This window comes from Triticum aestivum, chromosome 1B, assembly GCF_018294505.1.
Source record: "Triticum aestivum cultivar Chinese Spring chromosome 1B, IWGSC CS RefSeq v2.1, whole genome shotgun sequence".
NCBI classification, from domain to species: domain Eukaryota; kingdom Viridiplantae; phylum Streptophyta; class Magnoliopsida; order Poales; family Poaceae; genus Triticum; species Triticum aestivum.
This window is the reverse complement of record NC_057795.1, coordinates 1,229,953-1,244,573: the sequence shown is the minus strand read 5'-3', so window position 1 is coordinate 1,244,573 and position 14,621 is coordinate 1,229,953. Positions and strand designations below refer to the sequence as shown.

At 45.7% G+C, this 14,621-nt stretch overlaps 1 protein-coding gene across 2 annotated transcripts; it reads right to left on the bottom strand.

Moving 5' to 3' along the window:
* Nucleotides 1–498: 498 nt before the first annotated feature.
* On the bottom strand, nucleotides 499–7,532 carry LOC123102380 (uncharacterized). Of its 2 annotated transcripts, none has more exons than XM_044523719.1 (21): nucleotides 7,224–7,532; nucleotides 7,079–7,141; nucleotides 6,074–6,417; nucleotides 5,874–5,958; nucleotides 5,714–5,791; nucleotides 5,512–5,571; nucleotides 5,324–5,428; nucleotides 4,730–4,840; nucleotides 3,947–3,988; nucleotides 3,669–3,779; nucleotides 3,372–3,595; nucleotides 2,885–3,168; nucleotides 2,678–2,799; nucleotides 2,528–2,570; nucleotides 2,341–2,432; nucleotides 2,052–2,100; nucleotides 1,771–1,841; nucleotides 1,568–1,687; nucleotides 1,172–1,260; nucleotides 1,041–1,086; nucleotides 499–878 (listed from the first exon to the last, which is right to left on the bottom strand). In XM_044523719.1, exons 1-21 carry the CDS (start codon nucleotides 7,356–7,358, stop codon nucleotides 831–833), a joined length of 2,322 nt encoding a protein of 773 aa, XP_044379654.1. In that variant the 5' UTR covers nucleotides 7,359–7,532; the 3' UTR covers nucleotides 499–830. The 2 variants fall into 2 exon arrangements, with proteins under 2 accessions (XP_044379654.1, XP_044379663.1); XM_044523728.1 differs by having other exon boundaries at nucleotides 3,372–3,559; nucleotides 7,224–7,531.
* Between the last annotated feature and the right edge of the window lie 7,089 nt (nucleotides 7,533–14,621).

The window sequence follows — 14,621 nt, the reverse complement described above, 5'->3', positions numbered from 1 at the left end:
GCCTTCATCAACCTCCTGCGCATGCCAACGCGCCTCCCGCCAGAGCTCCATCTCCTCCACCTTCCTGGCGGCCTTAGCCGCCTCTTCCTCCTCGCGCTTCTTCTCGTCCGCCTTCATGGCCGCCACACGCCTGGCTTTTTCAGCCAGTGGCAACATCTTCCACAGAGCGAGGTCAAACTGACTCCAAAACCACTCCTCGGTGGGAGGGTCAGGCGCGACCAAGTCCGGTGGCGCATAGGGATCCTCCTCGTCGCTGCTTGGCGCAAGGTCATCATTGCGGAGCAGCATCTTCTCCTTGGCGCGTGGGCTCACCGGCAGCGCCATTGGCGATGATGCAAAGATAGAGGGGGAGAGATCGAGAGGGCGAACGAGAGAGAATGCACAGATGAGAATACAGTGGGACGAGCCGTGCAGTATTTATACATACAACATCCCTAAGGGGGGAACTGTTGGCCGTAAACAGTTTATAGGTTGCTAACAAAATTCAGTAGCCATCCGTTAAAGATCTGCCAAAAGAAAAGATAAAATTCATCCATGCCTATGTTTGTTCCTTCCTTTACACACAAGGACAAAGTGACAGATGATAAATAGATACAATACACATAATAAACTGCAACAATATAAATATAATACACCATTCACACGAATGAGAACCCAGATATATATCTAGTTGGCCACCTACTAACCACATACCTGGTCCTCCTTCATTCTCCTCCTTTCTACAACCAAGAATAATAATCGCGCTACGACTACGACCGCATCCAAATGAATGAATAGCTACAGTGAAGGAAAGAAAGCAGCACGAGCCGTCTACCCGACTCCGCCCTACCCTACTTGAAGAAGATGCCCTTCTTCCTCCCTTTGCTCTTCTCGACGGCCTGCACACAAACAGAACGCGTCAACATCTTCATTTCAGTTCCATCACATGTCACACACACACAAAAAAAGCACATGCCAGCATTAACTTCAAGTGTGCCTCGACTCGGTGTGGCAATCACAAATCGAAGCGCGTTCAAGAGGCAAAACAAAAATGCCCGCACCTTCATTCTGAAGAGCCGCAGTATGAGCACGATGCTATCCCGTGACCTGCGGAATGTATCTCCCTCATCAGTTGACCATTAACACAAACGTAAGAGATATAAGATAGCGGTGGCTTGGTTTTAAAACCCACGGGGAGTTTTCTCCAGGCTTGAGGTTGTATTCGGCGCCATCCGCAGACTGGATCGAGAACTCGGTTGGATGTCCATACGGGATATTGATCTGCAAATAGATGTAGTACAAGATTAGTTGTCAAGTCTGCATACTGAAAAGGCAGCGCAGTCGAAAATTAATTATTATCATTAGACATGTATAAAATCGCACCACTGCCAAATTTGACCGGTCTCTTTCATTAAATTTCGGGAGACCTACTAAATGTATAAAATCACACCACTACCAAAGATTCTGGTACTCATATCTTAAAAGATTTTATCACAGAAAAAATACCGGGCTTTCTTGTCACTGGGCAGAGTATAATCAGAAGCTAGAACAGAGTAATTTCAAGGGAAGTGATTTTTTGGAACCATACCGCCGTAGCTTGCTGGAATTTCTCTGTGATAACAACGCCCCGCTGTCCATTACACTTGATGCTGTAGCCTTCCCTCTTTATTGCCAATACCGCAGGTTCCCACATATCTATGAATCTAACCTGCAGAATGAAAAATTTCGATGGTTATATGACATGAAGAAACAGGTGCAGCAAGAATGCTTTGGGCAAGAAAGGGGGCATACAGGTAGTAGAACTTCATATGACACATGTCCAGCGGAAAGAACTTTCTTGATGAGCTCCTTCATTTCAGGATCTGCACAGATAACGATTCCCCACTCAGCAATATGATTCTTGTAATATTCTCCGTTGTTGTGCTTAACAACCAACCAGCACAGAACTAGAATTATTTTAGGAATTCTCAGGGGGGATACCGAGCTCAGATACTTCACCAATTAGATCATGACAAGCATGCACAAGTTTATGCTATGTACCAAAAATACAAATATTTTCTCAGCAAACTCACCACAAGTAATTTTTTTCTGCTCATTAGCGTAAACCTTCACGATCTCCCCCTGCCAAAAAAGAAAAGAAAAGAAATGCTTCAGATATAATTAAAGATTACGAGTGTGATACTGAAAGCTCCGATGGTCTACACTTTCGTAGTTTCCAAACAAACAACTATGTCCGGGTGCCTCACTATTTATTAAGCATACTGAGACAAATCATAATCAAGGGCATAGAATCTGTTCTGTGAACAGAAATAGACCAAGCTATTGGTTCCCCACTTATGAATATCAGATGAGAGGGTTTACCTTTCTTTTCCGGTCATCTAGAGGTTGGACCTCTATGGCTAGTAAGGAGTCCACATCATCAGCAGTAACTAAATATGTGGGCTGCTTTGCACCTACACCAGGCAACGGTTATGTTTGTTTCCCTTTTGTTATAGTACAGCAAAAGAATGCAACAAAAGCCTCCTAGCAGCAGGTGAAAACACAATACCTTCTATGTAATTTACCGATCCGTCTTCTAAATGGCGTACCCACTGCATGCACAATGTTTTTTTTTTTGCAAACATTTAAATTGTAGTGACTAACAACAAGCTCAAAAGGATGGGAATTTGATAGAATATCAGAACATGTTGAACCACACCTCAAAATTACAACTCGTGGTCCCGTTGATGGAATACCCACTTGCTTGAAGTTCTTTCCCAGGAAAAGCTTCACCTGTGATTCTAAGCCCATCTATGGCTGGCAGTGGGTCATCCTCTGCAACTGCATATCCATGAAAAAAAATGTTTACCATCAGAACTGAAGAAATAAGGAGACTGAAATTGCATAAATCAAAATTATCCAGCACCTTCAGAGAAAGAAGTACTAGGCTCCTCAAGGACAGTAGGAAGATAAGGGTAAGGCAAGTTTCCATCGTCGGGGCCAGATGCCGAGCTAGGTGCGCCTTCAGAACTCCACTCGGCAGGAGGTTCTTGTGAAGCTTGGGTTTCAGCTCCCTCGAGATTTTCTGATACATCACTCCTAACAAGGTCCGTGAATGATGGGTTTTGATCCTCGGATTCAAGGTTAAATCGTACAGCACGAGGATCACGCTCAGTCCCTTGCGCTGAAACATCCTTGGTAGCTTGGTTGCTGCATAAACAAGAGAAGACAGAGCCAGTAAGACAACCAACTTTGCCATGCTCTGTAGTTGAAAATAACAAACTAACAAAAGGTAATCATAAAAGATAGATAGGTCAGAAAAAGGGGAGCATGAATTACAGATGATACAGATAGAGAAGACTATAAAAACTAGGGAGGTTGTCATGCTGAGCTCTTAATAGAACAGTAATAACCTGCTTGGAGGAGAGGTCCTTCCAGCATTGCCATGCTCTGTATTTGTTGCAGCAGCCTCGGCTGGGACGACCTGTCGGTTGTCATTTGCCAGTAAATCCCAATCCCGTCTAGCTCGAACGGGGGAAGAAATTGGAGATTGTACATGAGAATATGCTTGCTGGGGCACAATGTCAAGGCTGGGTTGGCTCTGGAAACGTGGCACAATGTCAAGGCTGGGTTGGCTCTGGAAACGTGGCAAGTTAGAAGAATATCCATGCATCCAAAGAGTAAAGGACAAAGCCAGTGTAGAGTCGTACAGAAGCAACCAATGCATTTCCAGGAGGAGGTGACTGCGCAGGACCACTTGTATTATTTGAAGACTCGGCGCGCCAAGGAGTAATCTGGTACTGTGATTCCTTCAGTTTCTCCTGCACCATCCAAGTTTGCACACAAGGCAACTTCAAAGTTCTGCGAGGGAAAATAGTCACTATGCTCTGAAGCATAACAAGCCCACTACTGGCCAGGACATAGGTCCATATAAGCTACTGTCTCAACTCTCAAGAGCAAACTCCAACCAAAGCTCATTGTGACTTACCTCAGAAATAATGAGTTTCTCTTGCAAATGCATAAACAAAACCTACAAAAAAAATGCAGTCTTAATAAAAAGTTATGTAATACAGGCCCAGGTTCAACAAAGCAAGGAGCAAAAGGAGCCATATATAGTGGCAATAAACAAAAGAAAATGTGAAGTAAAGTTAGCTTATAGCCTTATACTCCGTCCGCCACCAGTCTCTGGAGCGGTTTACAGGGCCGGGGAAAAATATCGTGTAGACCGACATATAAGGCCAGCAAAGTAAATCCCTTCCCTGTATGGCCGTCCTGCATTTACCCTTGTAGACACACGCGCACAAGAGTGAAGTCCGGAGGCGGAAAGAATTCACAGCCAATGGATGGCATGCATGTCCGAGGTGGAACATCATTAAGGAGCTTAAATTGATGTGGTGCGCTCTGCCTTGGTTACCAGAGACTTTTTAGCTGGCCCTCTAAACCAGCCTGGAGAAAGTATTCCATTAAGAGGTTTGGTTGGAGCAGCTGTCCTTTTTTTTCTTAAGCCAAGCATAAACCTCTTAAGTTAGAAATCGTAGGTGTTTGTTGTCTGTTAAATAATCTGTATAGTCTACATCACATCACATCACATCACATAGAAACCCTATTGAGAAGATAGTTAGCTCTCTCTTAGTACACCTAAATTCCATAACTAATTTCCTGATCCACGGCTCCACGTTGTACAAGCTTATTTGGTGAAACTTGGAATTTAATCAAGTCCAAAATAAGCATAATGTCAGCACACATATGGAAACTGAAAAGGGGTACATACCTTGAGATTGCCAACAATTGATTGAGCGTCATGAACAGAAGGCTGCAGATTATATTCCGACAGAATAGGCAATAAAGAAGATACGAAAGTTGCTCTCTCTTGATGTGCTGCCTACGGATTACAAAAGGTACATGTCAGCATTACATCACCAAACCGGACAAAAAGAACAATTGAAGAAGACAAGGGGACTCATAACACCATATAAAATAAGCTTCTAATAGAAATGGTAATAGAGTAAGAGAATAATGCCTCAGTTCTCCCATTCTGGTGGTTCCAGTACTACTGGCCAGTTTTATAATAATTTATTAGACTACGTCCTGGCCATAGGTTCCAGTATTACTTTGTATATACACAGAGGTCATAAAAAATCACCTACACTTGTTTGAATGCTTTGTGGAGCAGAGATGAAATTAAGCTTTATAAACGCTTCATTTCACGCAAGAAAACTAGCTATACTAGAAACAAATGCCTCCAAATGGTTCCCGAACGTACAGTAAGGTTGAATCAAGCACATCAGTGCAACATCAGTTCAGTATTGAAATGTTAACTGCCTCTCTGAATTTTAACAGAAAGTATAACAGCGAAGAAAGTTACCTGCAACGCGTATGTGAGACGGATGTTCTCTTCAATGATGTCTTGTCTATAGGATAAAGCTTTTGATGCAGCATCAACCAAATCTTGTTGCTGCTGATCAAATGCCTGGAAAGAAATGTGTTATAGGATTATTGGTCTTGTGTATACCAAGGTGGTATTTTTAACCTGATAAGATGGAAGATACTTACCATTCGCATATATGCAATGCGCTTTTCCAGAACATGCTTCTCATTAAGTATTTTGGCTTCCTACCAAGAAACACAAGACGCCGGACCAAAGACGGTCCGGTTAGATTTTGTGGATGCATACCGAAAGGCGAAAACAGAGGACGTGGAAGGGGGTAAAAGAAAAGGTAATGTAATACTATTTTGTATGCAGTATGCATGATACCTTCACTGAGTAGTCAGCAAGATGCCTTCTTAGATGTGCAATCTCTTCTTCATGTTCTTTAACCTTAACAAGAAGATCCTGTGCGAGTAAACATCTTTGTGAGGAACATGAGATCCCGTATGCGCGCCACGCCAGTACAGAGCAAGCGAACTGTACATACCTGCTTCCAGATGATGTTTGAGCTCATCTCCATGCCTTGCCCAGCTAAACTGAGCCTGGAATCATACTCTCCTTCCTTGCGGTTCCTGGAATGAAATGCTCTTTATTTTCTGTATCACAGCTCTTCAGGCAAAAGACGCATAGAGTGATGGGAAGGAAAAAAAAAACTAAGCCGCTCTGGTTAACATGCGATGGAGGTACCTAGTGGGTGAGAGGGATCGAGACGACGGGGTGGAGAAATGAGATCGCACGCCAGCCTCAGCAGAGATGTGCTCCCCCGACGGCTTTCTGGACACTCGGCCGGGCTGGTCGCTGTCCAGGTACTTTTGTTTCATGACGGCGTCGTGCAGCGTCTGCTCCCCGCGTTCGGCAGCCCCATTCTGGTGACCAGGCAGAGCGCCTTGAGAGCTCAGCGGCGAAGAAGAGGTACCGAGCAATCTTTGGTCCTCCGCTGTCTTATCCCCTGCCGAGTTTCTGTAGGGCTCGACAGCCCGGTCCTGGTCAAGAAGACCACCTGAAGAGGTTTGGTTTGTGGTCTCTGACCTCTGGCGGCAGATAAAAGTAACATAATTACTATTTCTATATCTGAACATGATAAGAACATATAGTAACATGTAGACGCGGTTGCTTGGCATGGATGTGGTAGCTTAATCATGTGTGTTCTCGTTTTGATGTGGAAACAAAGGAGGAAAATCATGAGGTGTGTTAACTGACAAGGTGGCAACAGTGAGTGAAACTTGCACGCGATGTATGTATGAAACAAGTGCAAGACAACATACAAAATTACTAGTATTTCTGTATCTATGGTAGCAGATAATAAAAGTAACATTACTACTGGTAGGAGTATCTCCATGTGAAGATGGTTGGAAGAAAATGTAGTAGTAATAGGCAGGTAGGCACAGGCAGTTGCCTGATATGGACTCATTTGGATGTGCATACAAAAGGAGGAAACCCATGGATATGAGCAGAGTTAAATGAGTCATGAGTGACTGTCAGGGTGGCAAAATGCAGACAGAGTGAGGTCTGCACTGGATGCACTATCAACCAAGTGCAAGACATTATATAATATGATATATAATACGCAGAGTAATGCCAGGAGCACGATAGATTGGGTGGGAGCGAGAAGCATGGATATATTCGATGGATTTGATTTGGGGAAACAATGAAAGCCAACCGGGTGAGGGATGGATGGATGGATGGGCTTACGATTCTGTCAAGCTCTCTGGTCTTGCGCATCAGCTCCTCCTTGAGGCGGGCGTTCTCCTCGAGCTGCGGTGGCGTGGGAGGAAGAGAGTGAGTGAGTGATAATGACCGGGCTAATGGAGGGGGGAGGGTCGAGAGGGAGAGAGACCTGGTGTCGGATGGTGGCCTCGGCGTCCTCGACTGCGCGCATCACCTGGAAGAGGTTGCTGGTGCCGGCGGCGGCGTCGTCGGAGTCCTGGTCCGCGGCGGCCAGCCTCCCGGCCAGCTCGTCGGCGTCGGCCATTCCTCCGGCGATGGCGATGCGGGTGGGTACGGGGGCGGGATGGGAGCGCGGCGTGGGAGGCGGAACCCTAGGAAGGGGGAGAGTGGGGAAGGGGATGGATTCGCTCTCTCTGTCCAGAGGTGGTGGTGGTGGTGGTGGCCGCTGCGACGGGATGCGAAATGAGAGAGAAGAATGACACACACCCACACCGCATACTTTTCTTTTTCTCTTCTCTTCTTTTCTCTTCTCTTCCTCCCGTTATTAATTTGATCTCATCTGATCCGATCCAACAAAGATCTACACCATTGGAGTTTGGAGTATATTCCACGACTCCTTTTCAAACATTTACCCAAACTATCATTATTTTATTTTTATTTTTATTTTTATTATTATACGATTAAAATTCCGGATGTTTGCAAGCAGTACCGGCGTTCAAGACATATCCACCTTCGTCTCCCACACCACCAACGCACCAAAGCATCTCTTCAAGAACGTGTCGTCCGATGCCTCTTCACCCTCGCATTCCTCTCCCTCGCCCTTCGGGTTAGGGATGCCTATCAAACACCGAACTCCTGTCTCCCTGCACCACGCTCGTCGATTCGAAAGCTTCCTAAAGACCTCCAACTCTTGCCTTCCTCTCCAGCGCCCGTGCGGTCGGACAATGTGAGATCGTCATGGACCCTTCGCTTCACGGCGGGCGACATGGAGGAGGTGACAAACCTAAGCAACGGGAAGTTTGGCGTGCAAGCTCCTCGCCGTCCTACCCTTCCACCATGTTTATGTCTACCCTTCACTAGGAATGTTTCTGTCTACACATGGAGGGATTGCTTCCTAAGGAAGCAAGTTGCATTAGAAGGAAATCTCATTATGATAGGCTGATTAGTTTCCTTAAAATCAGGACCAATTTCACATGACCGTTATTCGGTTTTCCTAAAATGTTGGGATCGGTGTCCTTGTATCACGTGCAATGGTATTCTTGTGAGGCCCAAATTGAAGAATCACATAATAAACATGAAAAGGAACGAGTCAATTCTTATATATACGTGATTGCTTAACTCTCCGACAGATACTCTGAATTGCATAGAGGAGGCTACACCCTACGCAACTAGCTACATAAAACATATTTCGTCCTTCTTAGGGTCTTTGGTATAATCTAGACTATGAGCTTATTGTTGGGATATCATCCTCGCGTGGGTTGTGAGCTGATGACAATTTAAGGCGTGTAGGCGACCTAAACATATGGCAAATCCCATTAACATTAAATTTATGACACACTCATTTTGACCCTTGTGAGTGAGGAAATGGGGTGTCTAGCCCTCCATCCAACAAACATCAACACTAGTATGAAAATCAGGTTAGCCTCCATTGTAGAGGAAGAAGAAGAAGAAGAAGACAAAACGAGGAAAGAAAGATAAAGAGAGGGAGATTGAATGAAGAGCTTCCAAGCAAGCAAAGGGTGATCCTCATCAAGATTGTGAAGTTCAAATCCACTATCTTGTCACGTGCCCTTCGGTGAGATTGTTCTAGTCCCTAGCTCTTGAATCCCAAATAGTATTGTTGTCATCCAAGGTCGAGAGATCTTGAAGTATGAGAGCCTCTAGGGCCATGAACAGAATAACTTGTAGTATCCCACATTTGATTATAGTGAAAGAAGATTTGGGTGGCTCGGCCGACTTTTTTCCCTAACTCAGGGGGTTGCACGTAAAACTATTGGTATTCATTTATGTTGATTATCTATTACTTTTGGGCACCGAACATCTGTGAGATGAATATTTAAGGTGAAGTGCCCTTGGGGGTGCCCCTCGAAGACTCGAAATATCGGCTTACCCCCTCGCACAAGTGCGATCGAAAAGCATACTAGAGACTTCAACTCCTGCCTTCATCTTCCCACGCCCGCTTGGACGGAAGCCTCTTGAAACTATCGATGGATAATAAGTGCCACAACGATGGCCATATAGACATGGCCTCGAAATATCAATGGGGATTTCTCCTTGTCGGTGTACTGATAAGATGATTTACTTGGACGGATGCGGGCCCGTTGATTCTAGCACTTCCATCCAACATTGTTTGCTTTCTTGATCCATCTCCTACCCACTCAGCCGCACCTCTATGCCCCACCGCCCTAGAACCCTAATCACCTGTTTTGACGCCTCATGCATCTAGGTCTTGTCGGATCTTTATCATGCAGCGATGACAAAAATATGGGATGTGGCAGACGTGCCTAAGCGCGTCTGGGCCTCCTTATATCTATTCGAGATATGGGCTGGATATGAGAGGGGGGGTCAGCCTAAGCAAATATGACCGGTTTGAGGGGCCAATTGGGTGATACCAAGTCACTGACCGGACCGGACCGTTCGCCGGGACCATGGGGAGGGCATTTGAGGAGGCCGCTATGGGTGTGAAGAGCTTGGGATTGTAAAAAAGAAATGGATATGTTGACACCAAATTATGGCATGATCAAAACCTTAGTTAATATGACCTCAAATAGAAAAGTTTTCAACATGTGAAAGTTCCGTATTGTCAAAATGAAAAACTTTGATATTTGGGGCATCAACGCATGATCTCATCTAACACGGCCGAAATTGTGCTCGAAGTAATAAGATGTTGGCACTAAAAGTACTGTTCGGCCAATTACGCCTCCAAGACAGTCTCATATGAGGAAAAAATTCTACATGAATTGTCTTCGTCTCGTCGAAACAGCCGATTTTGATATAAAAATCGTCTTAATCCGAGGTCGTATGCAAATGTTAGAGCCGAAAATGCGTGGCTGCATCAAGATGGTTGGACACTCCGGGGATAATCATCCAGGTTTTGGATTTCTCTGAGGATGGCCGGACACTCCGGGATGTTCGCCCGGGTTTTGGATTTCTCTGTTGCAGACTTCTGGAAACAGACGAAAACCCCTCAAGACGACCTATGATAAGAAAAACATTCAACATGAAAGATGTCCTTCTCGTCGAAATGGTCAAGATTGCTTTTCGGCTCGTTTCCATCCGAGCCTGTTTACTGCCTCAGAAGTGACCCGCAAGGTGCAGCCAGGTTGTAAACCGAACAGTTTTGGAAAGTTCGGATTCGGAGTTGGACCCAACACTATAAAAAAATACACTTCCATGATGATACGTGTTTGTCACAGTAGGTCGCGTTTTTTGTCATGCATGTACATCCATGACGATTTTATGACAGAATCAAGATAGTCATACCTGTGCTGTCGTAGAAGTGTTTCATGACATTACCAAAATTATCATCACGGAAGTGTCCACTTTCATGACAATAAATCACGTGTCACAGAAGTGCTTTCGTCAAGGGTGTTGTCACACGTGGCATCCACCGTAACGGAACGTTATTAAGCTATCGGGTCGGGTTTTGGATCCGATAACCCGTTAATAGCCCTGACCAATGGGGATTTTCCACGTGTAAAATCATCATTGGCTGGAGGAAACACGTGTCGGCTCATCGTTGGGATAGATGTCATCCACTCGTTGGACAGAAGGCGCCTATGATACGTCGACATGTGGCACGGCCCAACAGTGGCCCATTCCTGTGAAAAGGCCGGCCAGTTTGACTTGGTCAAAAGGTGGCGGGCCGGCCCATGGAAAGCCTGTTAACGGCCTGTTCGCATATAGCCCATTTACAGCCCGCTAACCCAAGGCCCGTTACGCCCTATCCGAATTACGCTACTGGGCCTAATTCGGATAGGGCGTAACGGGCCCTCGGTTAGCGGGCTGTAAATGGGCTATATGCAAACAAGTCGTTAACATGCTTTCCGTGGGCCAGGCCGCCACCTTTTGACCAACTCAAACAGGCCGGCCTTTTCATAGGAATGGGCCTCTGTTGGGCGTGCCACGTGTCGACGTATCATAGGCGCCTTCTGTCCAATGAGTGGATGACATTTGTCCCAACGGTGAGTCGACACGTGTTTCCTCCAGCCAATGATGATTTTACACATGGAAAATCCCCATTGGTCGGGGCTATTAACGGGTTATCGGATCCAAAACCCGACCCGATAGCTTAACGGCGCTCCGTTACGGTGGATGCCACGTGTCGGTCACCCTTGACGAAAGCACTTCTGTGACGCGCGATTTATCGTCATGGAAGTGGACACTTCCGTGACGATAATTTTGGTAATGTCATGGAACACTTCTACGACAGCACATGTATGACTATCTTGATTCTGTCATAAATTTGTCATGGATGTACATGCATGACAAAAAACGCGACCTACTGTGACAAACACGTATCATCACGGAAGTGTATTTTTTTGTAGTGATGGTAGAGGGAGCGTGCGATGTTTGATCACATCAACCTTGGAAATACTTCCAACACATATCGTCACCTCACCTTTTGCTAGTCTCCGTTTATTCCGTAGCCTTTTATTTCGAGTTACTAACACTTAGTAACCGAACCGGTATCTATTACCATGGTGCTACTAGGAGTACTAGTAGAGTACACATTAATATAATGTATATCCAGTATACTTCTGTCGACCTTGCCTACCTTCTTATCTACCAAGTATCTAGGGTAATATGCTCAAGTGACCGTTCCCCTTATTACAGAAGCACTTAGTCTCGGGTTTGGGTTCAACCTTGGGTTTCTTCACTAGAGCAGTAGCTGATTTGCCGTTTTATGAAGTATCCCTTCTTGCCCTTGCCCTTCTTGAAACTAGTGGTTTCACTAACCATCAACAATTGATGCTCCTTCTTGATTTCTACTTTCGCGGTGTCAAACATCGCGAATATTTCAAGGATCATCATATCTACCCCTGATATGTTATAGTTCATCACGAAGCTCTAGTAGCTTGGTGGCAATGACTTTGGAGAAACATCACTATCTCATTTGGAAGATTAACTCTCACTCGATTCAAGTGATTATTGTACCCAGACAATCTAAGTACAAGCTCAACGATTGAACTTTTCTCCCTTAGTTTGTAGGCTAAGAAGCTCGTCGGAGGTCTCATACCTCTTGACGCGTGCATGAGCCTAAAATCCCAATTTCAGCCCTTGGAACATCTCATATGTTCTGCGACGTTTCAAAAAAATGTCTTCGGCGCCACAATTCTAAACCGTTTAACATTACTGAACTATCATGTAGTCATCAAAACGTGTATGTCAGATATTCGCAACATCCACAGATGACGTTCGAGGTTCAGCACACCGAGCGGTGCATTAAGGTCATAAGCCTTCTGCGTAGCAATGAGGACAATCCTCAGTTTACGGACCCAGTCCGCATAATTGCTACTATCAACTTTCAACTATATTTTCTCTAGGAACATATCTAAACAGTAGAACTAAAACGCGAGCTTTACGACATAATTTGTAAAGACCTTTTTAACTATGTTCATGATAATTAAGTTCATCTAATCACATTATTTGATGAACTCCCACTCAGATAGACATCCCTCTAGTCATCTAAGTGATACATGATCCGAGTTAACTAGGGCGTGTCTGATCATCACGTGAGACGGACTAGTCATCATCGGTGAACATCTTCATGTTGATCGTATCTACTATACGACTCATGCTCGACCTTTCGGTCTCTTGTGTTTCGAGGCCATGTCTGTACATGCTAGGCTCGTCAAGTCAACCTAAGTGTTTCGCGTGTGTAAATCTGGCTTACACCCATTGTATGCGAATATTAGAATCTATCACACCCGATCATCACGCGGTGCTTTGAAACAACGAACCTTCGCAACGGTGCACAGTTAGGGGGAACACTTGCTTGAAATTTTAGTGAGGGATCATCTTATTTATGCTACCGTCATTCTAAGCAAATAAGATGCAAAAACATGATAAACATCACATGCAATCAAATAGTGACATGATATGGCCAATATCATTTTGCTCCTTTTGATCTCCATCTTCGGGGCGCCATGATCATCATCGTCACCGGCATGACACCATGATCTCCATCATCATGATCTCCATCATCGTGTCTCCATGAAGTTGTCTCGTCAACTATTACTTCTACTACTATGGCTAACGTTTAGCAATGAAGTAAAGTAATTACATGGCATTATTCAGTGACACGCATGTCATACAATAAATAAAGACAACTCCTATGGCTCCTGCCGGTTGTCATACTCATCGACATGCAAGTCGTGATTCCTATTACAAGAATATGATCAATCTCATACATCACATATATTTCATTCTGTTGGGTAACGTTGCAGAAAATAAAAAATTTCCTACTCGTTTCACCAAGATCATCTAGGAGTTCATCTAGCAACGAGTGAATAGATGCATCTACATACCTTGTAGATCGCGAGCGGAAGCGTTCAAAGAACGGGGATGATGTAGTCGAACACGACGTGATTCGAATCACCGGAGATCCTAGCACCGAACGGACGGCACCTCCGCGTTCAACACACGTACGGAACAGCCACGTCTCCTCCTTCTTGATCCAGCAAGGGAGGGAGGAGAGGTTGAGGGAGATGGCACCAGCAGCAGCACGACGGCGTGGTGTTGATGGAGCTGCAGTACTCCGGCAGAGCTTCGCTAAGCTATAAGGAGGTGGAGGAGGTGTTGGGGAGGGAGAAGGAGGCAACCAAAGGCCAAGGACTCAAGGTCTGAAGTCCCTCCTCTCCCCCACTATATATAGGGGTGCCAAGGGGGGGTGGCCGGCCCTAGAAGATCCAATCTCCTAGGGGGTGCGGCGGCCAAGGGGGGTTTCCCTCCCCCCCAAGGCACCTAGGAGGTGCCTTACCCTCCTAGGACTCTTGCCCCCTTGAACCCTAGGCGCATGGGCCTATGTGGGGCTGGTGCCCTTGGCCCAAGCAGGCCAAGGCGCACCCCCTACAGCCCATGTGGCCCCCGGGGATGGGTGGCCCCACCCGGTGGGCCCCCGGGACCCCTCCGGTGGTCCCGGTACAATACCGATAACCCCGAAACTTGTCCCGATGCCCGAAACAGGACTTCCCATATATAAATCTTTACCTCCGGACCATTCCGGAACTCCTCGTGACGTCCGGGATCTCATCCGGGACTCCGAACAACATTCGGGTTACTGCATATACATATCCCTACAACCCCAGCGTAACTGAACCTTAAGTGTGTAGACCCTACGGGTTCGGGAGACATGTAGACATGACCGAGATCGCTCTCCGGTCAATAACCAACAGCGGGATCTGGATACCCATGTTGGCTCCCACATGCTCCACGATGATCTCATCGGATGAACCACGATGTCGAGGATTTAATCAACCCCGTATGCAATTCCCTTTGTCAATCGATATGTTACTTGCCCGAGATTCGATCGTCGGTATCCCAATACCTCGTTCAATCTTGTTAC